Here is a 17,679-nt window from a genome sequence, read left to right on the forward strand (position 1 = left end):
GTTAATATGTACCCGTTCCAAGGGTAAAGATACCTTATCGTATATTTTTATATTTATTTCTATAAAATGCTACTCAAAAACTAATCAGATTAAAAATACATATAATAACCGTACCCACGTGGAACGTTACAAATTGTGACCTTTAATTTCAAAAAAAGTTACTTAAATATGTACCTACTATAGTTATTTAGCATGCTGTCGATTGGTTTGAATAATAATTGTTATTGTGTATAAAAATCTTAGATGACTTTTACAACATGCGCGGTGTGCAGGAGAAAAACAGGTCTTCTAACACTTCCTATGTTTTTCTTTAAACAAAAAAGGTAGGGAGGTATAGAGCCTTTGTGGTTACCACTTGTGGCTGAGGGCCCGTGGCCATTTGCCGACTCTGTAGATACGCCACTTCTTTGCGAATGTGTTAATTGTAAACACTAGTGTCAGATTTTATTCAAGTCGCCTAAACCTAAACGCCACTGCAATAATATTATTTTATATTCATTGCAAGTAAAGAATATTTATTGATTGATTACTTGTGTATTAAAAGGAGTTCTGCGCAATTTAATAGTAAAAATAATATAGGTATTGTTTATTTTACACACAAATTAAATGTTGATTCAGCATATTGGAGTAATACCTAGAACAATATTTACGGATTAAGTAATGAACAAACGATGTATTGGGTACTTAGTTAAAAGTATTGAGTTTGTCAAGGCATTTATTTTGTTTAAGATGTTGTCTAATCTCGACGCCACAGTCGTTCTAAGTACCTGCTAAGTTAACCTGGGTGAAAAGAGCTCTAGCTACTTGTCTAAATTAAGATGAATGCCATTTACATTTTTTAGTTTTTTTTTGCTTACATACCTAAGTATATAAGGGATAATTATGTGAACACATTTTCACGTAGACAAGAATGATTCATATCGTTATTATACTTGTGTGTACAACTGGATTGTGAGTAACTTACTAACTTTAAGTTTTTACTAAAAAAAAAAGCTTTACTAACTTTAACTTACTAACCTTATACTTTGGAACTTGTTAAATAAAGATAAAAATGTGTATTCCTATTTCGGGATAGACCTCTGTTTTTCATAGTATACCTATGTATCTACTCATATTCGGTTTGCTAGAATTTCAAATTTCCTCTTAAATGATGACATACCTATATATCTAAGAACTAAATATAATGTTGTAAAATTCATTATGTAAAAATCTTTGTGTCTCTTTATGATTTTACAACAATATAAATTACGCAAACGTTAACTAAGTATGTAAAAAATAACCTTACAATTTTGAAGTTTCTGCTGTAATTTTACAACTCGACTGTCTGAGATCAACTTTCTTTGAGAATGCTATTATTGCCTATGAGCCCCTTAATCGCCTTGTACGACATCTACGGGAGGATATCGAGTGATCCTATTCTAGGGCGGAACCACAAGCCACAGGGCCTTTTGTATCTAATGGTAGATAAAACCTTTGATTTCGCCATTAGAAATAGTTAGAAGTCACGAGGACAGTCACGCTATCAATGCAATGATTCAGCTCCATTTTTGTCACGTGAATGCAACATTTTATACATTTTTTAGGGTTCCTTACCTGAAAAGGAAATATCGGAAACCTTATAGGATCACTTCATTGTCAGTTTGTTAACCCCTCATTTGCATTTATATTGTGGTGGTCTCTTTTCTCTGAAAAAATGTATAAAAAAACCATTTATGTCGCATCGATTGTAATTTCAAAGGAAATCAAAACGTTGACGTAGAATTATATAATAATGATATGTGGCAAGTAGTAAATGGGTGGTCTGTGGGAAAACCTTACTCGGGTAAGAGGAACCCTCGGTTCGCGAGTCCAACTCACACTAGATCGTTCTTTTTTATTAAATACGTTTTTAATTTGCAATATTAGAATTTTACGGTAAATGAAGCACTCAGTTACGAAACTTAGTGTAGAAGAATTCCAAAATCAAGAAAAAATACTGTACCTATCTGAATTAAACATCTTCTTTACGTTTTAGCCGTTAAAGCCTTTTTTTAAAACTAAAAATGTTACATTACTAAAAAATTATTATTATAGTAATGATTTTTAAGTAATGCAATAAATCACATTCTTGTTAATCGTTAAATTTGTGTTAAAAATACGTGGGATGAGGAATAAGAATATAAATTGATGTTTTCATATATGTCGCCGAAATATACATATGTATGTACATAATAAAAACAAAATTGCTCCATGACGTAGGTATTTTGACAGGAAAATAACGTTGCAAAAATATATTTAAGGAGATGTTATTCGTGTAAACAGGTTCTTTGATATTATCACATATTTTAAAAAACATTTCCAACAAACCCAAATTTAACTGGTTTGAACATATACGAGTAGACTAGACTTTTGATGACTGATGATGACTGCATGTATAATTCATCCATACATAATTCTTACATATTATAAAAAGTAGACGCGACAGGGGGCGTAAGACAAGTATTACGAGTATCTTTGCAGTACCTATAATCATTTATTTACATTGTAACTTGAATTAACTTAAAAAGTATGTAATGACCAATAATTAATGACAATTAAACATGTTTAAAACACTTGTCATTAATTAGCGAAGTGCAATCATTGATGACAATGCAACAATGAAATAGAAGTAATAATAGGTAGTTAAGTAATAGCTTTATTGTTTTTAATGAAAAAAAAGTAAACAATCTTGCAAAGTTGTAGATAACTATGTTTTTTTTTTTTCATTTAGATTATCTGAAGCATAGACTAATCGATGTCGTGGAAATCTGCTAATCAGTTTAAAAAACCGTTCTAGTGAGAGTTTGCCTCACTCACTGAAGATTCCATAAAATTCGTTTTTTGATCTTTGTTTACACATTGACGGTTTTTAGATTTTCCACTTTTATCTGTATACACCCTTGCTTCTTGCCAAATTTCACAATTTCTGCTTAACAGGAGTACTTATAGGTTTTAATTCTCCTATGAAGTCCCAAAAATATGCAACACAAATTGTCGTAGGTCTGTATCCTTTAATTCCGTTGACTCACAAGTTTAATTTTCTCACAGCACCGGAGTTTGTGATATAAATGTCTGATATTTCAGCGCGATCCTGTTTTACAGGACAGACGGTCAAGGAATCTATAATCGATTTTGCCTTAAAGTATTTTAGTGTACGAAGTCCTAAAAATTTAAACGGTCTGTCAACGCATAATTTCATGGTCTAATATAGAAAATAGTAGGAACATTATAATACAAGCGTGCTGGTCATGTGATCATTACCTACGAGGCGGGATTTTCACGCTATAAGTAGTAAAACCTAATATGTAGTACTTACGTAATGGTCAATTCACGCTTGTTCAATACTTCGACGTTGAAAAAATACACTAATGCCGTAAAAATTCGAGCAAGTACATTGAAAATATTCTAGTCGCTAAAACTGCTCGCACCAAGTTATTTTTCCATATAGGTAGGTATAAGGTACTTAATTACATACAATAGACTTCCAGCAATGCTAGTTGGCACAGGGTATATAACTGTGCCATACACAAGTGCGTGCATGGTTTATCCAAGTAGAATCGCGCTTTAACTAAACATTTACCTTTTGTCTAATACTAAATTTGTCTAATACTAAATCGTGTCAAAAAATATATTAAAATTTACATTCAAGCTGTATAGGCACTTACTATCTAGTAATATTCTGCTTTTATTTTACTATACTCACTTTCTAGATAGGTACATTTTTTCACCTTTACTATACGTTATAGTGAGAAAATAATGAATAAAATATTGTATATTACCCTTTTATAACGACATACATATATCTGAATGAATGCAGCAAATTAGCATGCAGCCAATTAACTAATTCAATTATGGCATTTAGCTAAACTAATTTTGATATAAGGTTTTTTTATTTAATAGGGAATACAATGGAGAGTATTCATTCAGCCGTTTGGAAACCGTCATAACTTTTCTAGTAAACGAAATGATGAAAGCAACTCCAGAGTCATGGGTTTCGTAAATTTTTAATGTAGCTTTTATATATTTCACATATCATTATAGTCAACTTATCCGACTACTTATAGATATAAAATTTTTTTATAGATATACATATATATTTATATAATTAGCTGCGTCCATGCGTGGGATCAATAGTACCCTACGTGTTATTCCAGATTATTTTCTGTGTACCAAACTTCATAACAATCATACAAACAAACTTACTTTCCTATTTATAGTATTAATGGGATTTACAAAATGTAATTACAAAATTATTATTTACAAAATATAATTTACTGGGCACCTTTGCTCTGAATACATTACGGGGCAACTCATAATTATAAGATGTAGTTATAATGGTAATTGTAATGTGACTATAATTTTGTGTGTACACACACATACAAAAAAGAAACAAAATATCATGTTAATTTTTTTAGTCCAAAAATCCTACATGTTACTTCAACCAAAACTCAAACAAAACATTCAAAGTTTCGACAACCGGTATCGACATGCACCTTGAACTTCATGTCATTGTAGACGTATTATGCTGATATTATTTTCGTTTCATTATCCATCCCATCGAGATATACACGCTAGGTTGAACCACGATTTTTTCACACCTAAAACTACTGAACCTTTTTTATTCTTTTTTCGAGTCTTTTTTGTCGAGAGCTAATAAAGTCAAGTTGACATATTGTCTTGGATGTGTTGACATTAGTCACTCATAACCACTGGACCACCACATCTTCTCTTCACTTTTTTTTTTATTATACATGTATTATGTATTAGTATGGAAAGGTCTTAAAGATGACTACAGTGAAGCAAAGAACGTCAGACATTTATTACACTTTGACAAGTAGCATAAGTAAAAACGACAAATATACAGACAAATGGCCTAAAAGTTACTTTATTGTGTTGTTTGTTATTTTAAATAAATGAAATAAATAAAAATAAAATAAATAAATTATAATGGTTAAATTTTGCTAGATACGGAGCTAAAAGTAATTCGGTGGTTATATTGATCGTCAATCGTCAATCGCCAATCGTTTTAGAATCGCGTTTATAGAGATAGACAAGACTCGACAGTGGGGACTTCTTTTTATATGTAAGGATAAGGATAAATTCTATATTAGTATACTAATTGCGTTAGGTACAATCTAGACTACAATTTCAATAGGTTATTAGGACTTATTAATCGCTGCTAACTTGACCTATCTGTCTAGCGACATGATTTATACCACGCCAACAATTATACTTTCATTATTGAAAGACACTGACGGTAAAGTAACTATTAAAGTTAAAACTTTAATTGGTGTAGGTAAACCAATCAATAGTTGATGCGTCATTGAGGTTAATTATTGAACCCGACCCTTATTTCCGATAATAGGTATTATAACAATAATATATATAAAAAAAACAGAAAAATATACCACCTGTTCTCCTTGTATTTTTTAATAATACAAAAAGTAATAAATAAATATTTTAATGGTTTCTTTGTGAACCATAGTGCATCTAATTAAAAACTAAGTATGTTTCGTAAACAATTCTGTAATAAATTTGTAAAAATATGCGGCAGAGATACTTAAATCCACAGGATATACGATTTTGTTTATTTCTTTGTTTATAAAATATCTTTATTGTACAAAGAACATATTTTGAAAACATAACGACTTTTATTTTTTTATAGATTTAAAAATGCCTATATGGCATTTTTCAAATGTATAAAAAAAATAAGTTGTATGATTTCTAGCTATATTTTGCAAAATACTGCCTTGAAGCTTAAGATGAATACAAATGCTAAGAAAAACTAAGTTTGTAGCGTTGTTAGGATTTAAGTACTTGTTTTTTTATTGTTGAAAATAAATATGAATTCATCACAGATAAGTACTTTCCACCCTTGAACTTGCTATCTGGCCAGGCTACGGGGCACTGGGAGGTCAAATATTGCAATTAATTAATCATCAATCTCTTGATCAGTTTGTAGGTACAGAAATAAATAGTGAACTTCCGAAATTCATATTCTTATACAATAATGGCTATTAAAATTAAATTCTAATACCTATGTGTTTTTTTTTCACCAACACGAATATTTTTTTAAACATTTCGTCTATACCTATATTAAAACTGTAAATATAGGCTACAAACTGTTCATAACTGCTATTAATGAAAAATAATTATTAATAAAAGCCAATAACGTTTTTTAGAATTATTTTCTGTATTTGTCTGTCTGTATGTTTGTTCGAGCATCACGCAAAATCTATTGGATAAAATTGGATGCCATTTTCACAGTTGTGTAGCAGATGGTGTAACTTAAAATCTGGTATAGGTACGATACGTTATTTAGAACCAGATGGATAACTGATATCAATAGAACAGATATTGACAATAATAGTTAAGAACGGACGCAATAAATAAACGCGGGCGTATCTGTGAATAAAGCTAATCACTAATATAATGAAATGTCTACAGCGTGATGTTGTGATTGTGACAAAGTAAACATTAAAAGGCCGCGTGAAATATATTTGAATTTTTAATCTCAGAATGAAATATATTTCTATGACCAACTCTTCAACAACTCGTATCAAGACTACTTAGTTTACATAGAAGAGCGCGAGTCATAATCAGGAAATGACCTTTTAACACAAGTAGGTAACCTTATACTTATAGCTTGGATTGGAACATTCAAAAATTATTTATTTTGATCAGATTACGTCTATTTGCATGTAGGATAATATTTTAAGAAAATTTATTTTATGGAATGCGAATGGGACTCGCGAAGGGTGGACTTCTTGGAAAAAAAAGAAATTCCTTTATAATATTAGTATGGATATGGATAGCATGGATATGGATAGCATGGAAGCATGAAGATTAATCCTCTTCTTATAGCTATATGCATATATATTCACATAGGTCTCTGGCTCTCTGCCCGAAATGCACATTCGGCCTACGAAGACATCGATGCAGTGCCGTGCACGCTATGCAATTTTGATTTGCCTATTAAATTTATAGTTTCGTTTTACCCAACTGCAAGGAAAGGGTTATGTGTTTCTCGCGTATCTTGTATGTATGTAATATTCCTTATTACCCTACTTAGAAACAGATGGACGGATTTCCATATAATTTATCTTTAATAATTATAATTAGTCGTTTATATAATTAAAAATCGTCTTGACTGCCTAGGCTAAGATGGCTGCTTTGAAAAGAAAAATGTTTTTTTTAAGCTATGAGATGATATTAAATTTAAAGTTTCATATAACGAATTTGAAAAGATATATGTATCATGCTTTAAAACTCTTTATCTCGAAATAATACGAAAATCTCTGGTCGGTTTTTGTTTTTAAATCAATTCTATGTTTTTATTTATATAATTTTAACTTTCATAAACAAACTAAACAAAGCAGGTACACTACTTTCTAATCAATATATACTTATTTATCGATTTAAGAAAATTATTGTGTATTAGATTTATTTAATATCTAAAATTAATTTCGAAATAGGTGAGTAAATGAGGTAGATGATTTGCTGTCTCATAATATTTCTCCCGTTTATGGTGTCTTTATAAAATACTTCACATCCAATAAACCAATCTCATTTCAGAATGTTACTAATTTGAATAAAACAACGTTAAGTGAGTACTACAAGAGAGCAAACAGGTCAGTACCTAAGCGAGCAATAAGCTATTAATTACAAAATGAACAATTATTACCAACTTCCAAGTTAACTATACATATTTATAAGTTTTCAGTTGTCTATTATTTTACCTTTGCACTTGCCTAACCTCTACGCATTGTCTGTCTGTTAGAGCCAAGGTACTGAGGCAACCTAATCATACATTGGTAAGATGTACTAAGGTTCTCAGACACAAGCATGGTCATGTTATGCTAGACTTTTTTTAGAATATTGGATTATAAATACATAAGTATACATGTTATCATGCCTATTTCCCATGTTGAATTATGTATACTTATGCAGGCTACCCCGGTTTCTCGGGTAAAACCATAATAAAAATTAGCAAATGTTACTCCAGAATGTTTCGTTATCTCTGTGCCAAATTTCATCAAAATCGGCCCAGTACTTTTTAGTTTATTCATTACAAACAACAAAAAAATAAAAATACAAATATTGTCTCATTATAATATTAGTATGGAAGTAATGGATAGAAAAGGTGAGAATAAGAAAATAAATAATTAATTTCACATGAATGATAAAGTATATAAATCTTCCTATGAATTAAATTAAAACAATCTATGTCGATTCTGTTAAATTTAAATTCCTTTGATGCTAAAAAAAGACCACAAATCATAAAATTGCATTTATTTCCTTCTTAATTCTTATTCCTCCTTAATTGCCTTCTCAATTTAATAACCTTATGGCAGTTTTTTACTTATTAGACTATTTTTTGTCTTCTTTATTTATTTTTATACAGACAATAAAAGAGGACGCTGATTGACCTGATCGATACCTCAATGCAAAGACAGAAAGAGGTGGCTGAACGTAAACACTTGATTTATATTTTTTTTTCTTTTGCTGGGATGTCCTTTACTTTTCGTAGTATATATTTAATGCGAATATCAGATGAAAGATGCTAAATCGCGTTCATGAAAAACTCAATATATCAATGTAACTTACAATGTTCTCATCTAACTAGATTGAACTACTTCCCGATCAAGGGCGGTAAATCAAGTTTAAAAATAGAATTATTGTTTAATTTAAAAAACACGATTAAAAAATATGCTATGGTGTTTTGATTTTCTAATCAGCCAGTTTGTATTTAATAAATCTTAGTAAGATGGCCAAGCCAATTCATGACTTAGCTTGTTCTATGTTTAAATTTTTAATAGACAATATGCATTTTGTTGTTCCATAGGCTGCACTAAATTTAAAAATCTCATTTATATTTCTTGTTTAAAATAAACGAGATATTGATCAATGGATCAAAATGAAAAACTACCTAATATTATTTTTACTTAGGGAAGTAAAAATAATATTAGGTAGTTTTTCATTAATATAGGGAATTAATGAATTAATATAGGGATATTCGATTGTTTTTAGAGATCTTTGGAACTACTTGCAAAGTTACATTATTCGTGAGTGACATAGGGAACTGCGTATCCAGATATCATCTCAATACTAGTACCTACAGCATAATGGGTTTTCAAAAAATCTTGTCAAGAGATTTTTTGAAAACCCAAACCTAAAATTAAAACTGTTTTCTTAAGTTACTAATTAAAAGAACCCATATATATTTACCTACCTACCTATGTTTATGGAAATTACAATAACTGACTGCATTATTACAACCAGCTAGATAATATAAAATCATAAGTATTCTCATAAGGTAATGTAATTATGAAACAAGGAAATATAATAAGTATATAGATACATACGCATTTAAAGGGTCACTTTATATCTCACTAAAAAAATGTCTCGTGTAAACAGGATCTGGTAGTAAGCACGTGCTTGTTGCTTGCAGTCATATTGATGTTCACTAACAATACATATATAAGTACAATCTGCTGCACCTTTAGTCATGCAACAGATTCTACCAAGAGTAGCAGAGCTAAATCAATAAAGTCATGCAACAGATCAATAATTATGACATATCACAATTCACGTGTCCGCGCCCTACACTATGACCCAGTAACTCGTGACATTGCCTCATTACTGATATTGACCCATTCGCGACAAATGACAACGGACTGATACATATCGTTCGTACTTCTAACTTCATGGCTAGGGTAGCTATACGTTCTGCACACACGGCGCGTCCCGTGTACGATGGTATTACACGGGAAAAGGGAATAAATACTTCTTCCCATGTAATACCACCAATATAATACGATAATACTTACACGGGACTTTTCAGCCACAGATAATACAACGTTTTCTTTTTGTCTTTTAGGTATTCGTAAAAGTCATTTCATCAGATATTTGTAGGCGATTTTGATAAACTCTGACACCAGTGACAACATTTAACGCACTCGATATGTTATTGTATTATTTATCAAAAAATCAACAGCACTTGAACAATTATAGATATATTATATCTATCTTATTCTTATTTTTGTGCCAATTACAGATTCGTATATGCTGTACATTTTACTTATAACTTCGAACAATAAAATAAAAAGTAAATAACAATGATCTAAGAAATAAATTCAAAAGGGTCAGGACGCATCATGTATTTTATGTGTAGTGTATCCATCAATTAAACTTGTATATCGCTTAAGATGGAAGGGATGGAAGTTATAAGTTAAGTTGATGTTGGACATAGGCCTCCTCGAAAAAAATTCAAGACGACAGGTTGGAAGCGGCTAGCATCCAGAGTTTCCCCGAGACTTTGGTCAGGTCATTTCACCTGACAAATCAGACGGGCTACAGTCGGGTGTACAGAGCATTATTTGCCCTAAACTATCAATAAAACGTAGGCATTTGTGCACAGCGTGTGTAAAAAACATAAAAGTTTTGTGTATGTGTTTTTAATTAATGTTTTTAATAAAACTTTCGATGGAAAACCGGCTTAAGAATCCATTACAAAACATATATTTGGTCCATTTTTGGACAAATTACCACCTAAAAGGGTTATTCGCTTACTAACAGGCGATCATTGGTTATATATCTTACACCTAAAAATGGTAATTGGAAAATACTTCGTCCATTTTCCCCAAACGTCCCGCTTTGGTTATTAGACATTATGGAAACCCTATTTATGGCTCCAGTTTTGCAATCAATATCTCAGAAGCGTTCTAGTCAGTCACACATAAAGAAGATTGTGTTAGTGATATGATCAGCACCATTGTAAACACCACTAACTACTATATATAGTTGCTTTATGTTATAAGCTAACTAGCGGCCAGACCCGACTTCGTTCGGGTAAAACCGTAATATTTTGTAAATACAAATCTTCCTCAGATTGGTATCTATTAGTAAAAACAGAAAAGTCTGTCCGGTAATTTTTGAGTTTATCGAGTTCATACAGAAAAACTTTTTCTTATAACATGTAAAGACGGGATTAGCCGTAACAGATGCATTCAAGATTTCCATATAGCAAAATTTGATTCAACTAACATATTTAGCTCTTTCACATTCATTTTATTAATTAGTTAAATCAATTAAACATTAAAACGTCGTTACTGATGCATTTGGACTCAGTTAAATTGCGAGGAATCAACACTCATTCCTTCAATATCAGACGCAAACCTTATTGGAATATTCTATAAAAAGAACTAATAACGGTAAATGGATAGGTAGTAGTTACTGACTGTCCGTCCATACATACTTATGTGACAAGGTTATAGGGTTGCCACCCCTACTATGTATAGAGTATTGTGCTATATTTTAGCCAATTGTACATACTGTATTGTTTATTATAGAAAAATATATATATTAGAAAAATACTATATTTTTACCAGTTACATTTAAGTTATTAACATTTCTTATTTAGAATGTAAATCGCGCCCCTACTAAAATACAAGTTATATTTTGCTCGACTTTAAATATAATGTGTACCTACAACACCAAACCGTATCGAATGCACCTCTCCGCCCCGATTAACTAATCAGATTTTTTTCTATAAATGTGATCCCTGATTAGTACTTTTTTTTTCTTGTTATCATATATATATTATATTACGTTATCGATTAAAAAAGTTGCAGCCCTGCAAAGTTACAATAAATCTATAGCTAGAACTTAGCATTTGTATAGATATTTCATTTCAGTATTTAAATACCGAATATATATATTTAATAACAAAGCAATGCAAGATAAGATAGGTTCTTTAAGATGTGCTAATTATGGATACCTAGGTAAGCTAATTGTAATTTAGAACCAAGTGAATTGGGTTTTGACTACTATTAAAATAATAATAATTCTTTATTTAGCCAATAACAAAAAACAATTTACAATTGCCTTACATCTACGATATACAAAAATGTAATGAACAGTCCCTATGCTGACCCAGCCCAAGACTGTCTCCGAACTAGACGCGAGTCTGTATCTCGAAAAAAGCCTGCCTGCCCCGGGACAGCAAGGAACTATTCCTATTTGCTGAAATTATTGCCAAACGTACACATAATTTGCGTGCAAAAATTCCCATAGTAGACAGATCTCTGTTTTAGAATTCTTTTTATTTATTTTTTATTAATTAGTAGTACTAATTAGGAATCATAATAATATATCTAATATTGCGAATAGGTTTGCTTTATATCAGACTAGCGGCCCGTCCCGGCTTCACTTGGGTAAATACATAATAAATTATATATCTGAACCCTCCTTAGAAATCACACTATCTATTGGTAAAAATTGCATGAAAATCTGTACAGTAGTTCAGAAAAGACAGACAGACGTGGCAGAATTTTTTATAATATTTAGGATATGGTCAGAGTTTCTTGGTTGAGATTGACGAGAGAATAAAGAACTCCTAAGTAGATATTACTTATTATAATGGTTAACATTGATATTCTTAGGTATAAGTAATATTTGCTGATTAGGGTGGGTTGCACCGTCAACTTTGACATTAACTATTACATGCGCAGAAAAACGCAAAGCACGTAATTTTGTCTAAACGTCAGCGTCGCACCGGTTAAAATCAACGTCAAATTTGACGGTGCGACTCGCCCTTAGTGTAACAAGTCTATCTATGAACTGCATAAGCAAACTGGAAAATCTTGCTACAGAAAATTAATGATGGTTGACACAACGTATGTGTGAAGCTTGCACAAAACGCGTCAAATCTACAAGTTACTGAAACATATCAGTTATGTAGAAGTATTTCGCTTAGCACATTTTAGTCACCCTTATAGCTCAGCATATCTAGTTCGTACAGCTACTTATATCAAATTGTTTAATATTGAACAGGTAAATATTTATTCACGTAAATACATACGCAACGCAACCAACCCACGTAAAAGCAGCGGTATACAGGGTGACTTGTAAATTGGCATTATTTTGTCTAAATGCTCAGTCCATGATACTAAACTGCTTTTAGTATAGGAGCAATCACGTAAAAGTGTATAAAATCTGCTGATCCATACAGTTTCCTCAAATTAGGTATTTAATTCTGCATTAAATAATTTTTAAAAAATTCGCGATTTCAGCAACAAAGCAATTCCAATGTATAAAAAGTCACCCTGTAATCTGGGCATTTTTGAAATAAATTGGGCTAAATAAGTAGGCAGGCAAGTACAGTCTAATTAAAGAAACCAGACGTTGATTACATCTATCATATCCGTCTGGTACGGATTTCCCGGAATTGCGCTGGATATATAAAACACTCGTATTTCGAAACGACACGCAAAAGAAGACATAATTAGGCATTTTAATTTTTAGGGTTTCGTATTTACATAACTAGAGAAGTAATAAGAAACACTACTAATATTATAATTTAATGTATGGAAACTTGCATTAAAATAACAATCACCTGTCGTTTTAACATAATGCATTTTATGTATATTCTCTTTGGTAATTGTTTTGTTAAATGACAATGACTAACAAATTTAATTTCGACAAACGTGGAACGGTTTTTGATGTTAATTGGTAAACGGTTAGAAATTAAAGAAATTAACTGTGACAATCTCGTGAATATAACTATATAATAGAATAACGGAAGCGAATCCCCTGGTGCGTATGTACAATAAATTTTGTTTCGTTGATGGAAAGGAAGAATTGTTTGTCATCACAATTTCATATGCTAATTATTTTACAACGTATGTAGATATTTGAATATACAATAGATTTTTTGTTGTGCACTTGTGTTCACGATTATTATTATGGTTACATCGGCAAGTTAACATTATTTTGCAAGCAAAGTACCTAACCATCATATGAATAAATTACATTTGCGTTTATTGAAAAAATTGCAACCAATTTTTTTTTGATAATAGGAATTTCGAATGCATGAGAAAGACAAAAAATAAATATCTACCACATAGCCGTATTGCTGTGCGTCTCTTTGTTTGTCCTTCTATATGACGGCAGAACACAGTCATAACACAGGATAGTCACAAAATGTTACTTATTGCTGCAGGTGGAGCCGCGAGAAACAGTCAGTCTTTAATATTTTTAAAAAGAATTTTTAATAAATGTAAACCTTTTCAAATTATATTATTAAGTAATTACATACATATAAATGAATTATGAATTACTAGCTGCGCTCTGGCGCTTCGCTACTTTTGGAATTTCGATATAAAAAGTACCCTATGTGTTGTTCCAGGTTTCTAGCCGGTTTACCCGTATACCAAATTATATATATACCAAATTGTAGGTTCTACCCGTGTACCAAATTTCATAACAATCGGTCCAGTACATTTTGCGCGAAAGAGTAACAAACATCTTCATAAACATAATATTAGTAAAATTATTATAAAGTTTGATTGTTATCATATTCTTGAGTCCTATGAAGAAAGAACATAACAGTGAGCTACGAGCTACGAAACTATTGTACTGCCCAGTTCAGACGATGCTACGAACAACCTACCGAGATTTAGATTTTTATAAACTTTACCTTTTATACAATGGTCGTTTTAACCACCATGTAGAAGTCAAAATTATTTTATTTTACCTAAACGAAAAAGGATGGAATAAAACTTTTTTCTAAAACACCGACTGACACCTAAATCTTGAAATAAAGTAAGGTACATACCTTACTTTACGTACTACCTACTACTTGAATAGTCGGTGCCAAGTTAAATCTTTGTACAAAATACTTAACTTTTCGAATCCATAACCCCTTACTCCTGTACTTGGGACAAGTGAGGTATGCCTCACTTTGTTATTTCATGATTTTGAATGCTATGAAAGTCGGTTCTCATATTTTTAATGTTTTATTTACAATTCCAACTATTGTGTATATATTGATACGTATAATTGAAATTTGTATCGACCATACAAAATAATAAACAGTGCCAAAGAGTCCCGTTAATATAATTTATGTAGTTATGTGTTCTGTTTTCTCAAAACAAGTTTTAACTATTTTCCTATTTAAATGTATTGACTCACTTTTTCTTTTGAATCCTTCTTTTACTTTCAGGGTGATGTTGGTGAACTCGATGTCCACAGCAGATGGAGGAGGCAGATTCACATGTACAGTCCTGAACGCATACTTCTCTTTACCACTTCCTTTATGCTTCAAACCGGTCAGTTTCGCTAGCGTCTTCTCCATTTTCAAATCACTTTTTTAATGTCAAATTTAATTAAAATGTCATAACATTATTATAAGAATAAAAAACGCCACAAGATACCGTTGTAGTGAGTTAACTTTGAAACTCCTCAATTTTGTGCGATGTATTTACTACGTTTATTTTTGTATTTATTTTCCGTCGCGCGGTGGTTGTGCGAAACGTCGCGAGCGCGAATACGGACTGGCAGCGTTGTGGGAAGCGCAACACTTGTAATTTAATAAATAAACAACTGGATCGATAGCCGCCATCTCACTATTATCAACCTACTATCAATCATAGATTCTATTGATAATTTATTTCAAAAAATACAATTTAAATGAATTGTTAACACAGTCCCACATACCGTCGTATTTAACCAAAAGGGGATGTCTCAGTTACGATGTTATCAGCGTTGACCTAGTTCCTTAGTCCAGTTCATCTGTCTATCTAGCAAAACGTGCCATGCCATGTTTAGACAGACGAATAAGCTACTAATAAACCAAACCAAATAATTATATCGGTCACTAGCAGTGCCCCGTAGCGTCACTCTCGTGAGAATATCATCCGCAAAGTCCCGCAAGTCGAGAAAATAGGTATTTTAAGAAGGCTACATTCTAGTAAACAAAAATATCGAATGACTTTTTTAACAAAATGTATAATTTTTCCGTCACTTAAATAAATCTAATTTTCTTCCGTTTTGTTTAGTACTGATGTAGTATTTTTTTATTTATGTAGGTCCTTAGAGGTACTACTACCTATTATTTAAACAGTGCCTAAGTTAAAATCGATAAATATTTGAAATGTTTCCTGCATCACATACATTTAGTTAAAATATTTTGTATTTACAAAATCATCCATTTATTTTTGGTGCAACAAACGTACAAGCACGGGGCCGTGATTGGTTTTTAAATGATGTATAAGGCATTAACCCGGTACAAAAGAGGCGGTTTAAATCTATATGAAATATATCTACATCTACCACAGATCTACATAATATAAAACAAAGTCCTCTGTTGTATCTTTGGGCATATAGTATAAACTCAAAAACTACGGCGTAAATTTTCATGCGGTTTTTACCAATAGATAGTGTTATTCCTGAGAAAGGTGACAAAGGTTTAGGTGTATAATTTATTATGTTTTTACCTAAGCGAAGCCTGGACGGGCGGCTAGTATAAAGTAAAATAATATACGTGTAATTCACTTAGAAGAATGTTACAGGTAGAAGAATAGTACAGTGCAGGTTTTCTTACGATATTTTATTTCACCAGAAGCAAGTGGCGGTCGATGAAAACAGATTGGTATATAAGCTCATCACGTGTAGGATTCGAACCTGAGACCTCCACCACCGCCTCAAAACCACGGCTTCGGATTAAATAAAGTATCTAACTAGAATATGTAAATATATTTACAATTGTAAGAAACAAATTAGGAAAGACAACCTGAACAATCTTTGGTGTGCAAGGTGTACCTCAAAAAAGTTTACAAAAAATTTTGCACAACACCTAGCTCACAAAAGATTGTTCAGGTTAGTAACCTTGTTATTGGCCGACCAAAGTGTTTAATTATTTCTTTAACAATTACGGTCGACAATTTAATTATTTCGTTATACATACTATCGAAGTAAATAAATTTGGACCTTTTTTTGTTCCAAAGACTTAGTAACCTTACAGTGATTTTAGGTATAGCCTAGTATATGTAATTAAGGAGGCAAGTGGCAAGATTAAGATCATATAGATATTGACAAATCTGTGCGTTTGTTCATTTCAAGTACTTACATGATTGATGAAAATAATGAAAATCTAAAAACAGGGAACGGAAAGGCATCTGTTGAAAAAAATCTTTATTTTCAGGCAAAAACCCATAATAATAATTGTCTAGTATATAATATAAAATTATTAATATATACCAGTGTAAATACTTCAGTCTTCATGTTATATTTAAAATATATATTATGCAGTATTTTTTTTGGTGTTGAACTTTACTCTTTAAACTTCGTATGAACAAAGTTTTGTCTAGTCGATGTGACGCCTGCGCACAACTTATTGTACTTAATACATGCATGTATGCTAAATTGTACTTCAAAATATGTAGGCGTTTCTTTGTTTTTCATTTACCATGTAGTAACCTAGCGAAGCCGTCATATCATACAAAATATTATCCAATAAACAGGCAAATAAGGAAAACGAATAAGGTCTATTAGCTTAGCTAACTAAGTCGATATTTGCGTGTGTAGTATATAATATACTTAATAAAATAAACTATAATTTATTTCAAAAAATAGATTTCAATATATAAGCAGCTAAAACTTGATTTCAGTTAGAACAACGAGTGTTATTAATTATATTTTATGTGATTTTTTTTTTGTGATAATAATAAAAAGTTAAACATCCACAATAATATAACAACTAAATTAACCTAAAATTAAAACTAAAGTTAAAATTAAAATAAAATAATAAATGGTAAGTTTTCTATGTTAAAAACCAGTATTTATGAAAATTGAAGTGGAAAAGCCCACCCTCTCCTATTC

The 17,679-nt window shown here is 31.3% G+C and overlaps 1 protein-coding gene across 1 annotated transcript in view; it reads right to left on the minus strand.

Annotated features, from left to right (window-relative positions):
* LOC128676307 (uncharacterized) overlaps nt 1–15,580 on the minus strand; it is a 39,318-nt gene extending 23,738 nt beyond the window's left edge. Inside the window, exon 1 of the mRNA XM_053756344.2 lies at nt 14,992–15,580. Coding sequence (XP_053612319.1) covers nt 14,992–15,154 — 163 coding nt within the window. The 5' untranslated portion in view covers nt 15,155–15,580. The remainder of the gene's footprint in view (nt 1–14,991) is intronic.
* Nucleotides 15,581–17,679: the final 2,099 nt, after the last annotated feature.

Source organism: Plodia interpunctella, chromosome 16, assembly GCF_027563975.2.
Source record: "Plodia interpunctella isolate USDA-ARS_2022_Savannah chromosome 16, ilPloInte3.2, whole genome shotgun sequence".
NCBI lineage: Eukaryota > Metazoa > Arthropoda > Insecta > Lepidoptera > Pyralidae > Plodia > Plodia interpunctella.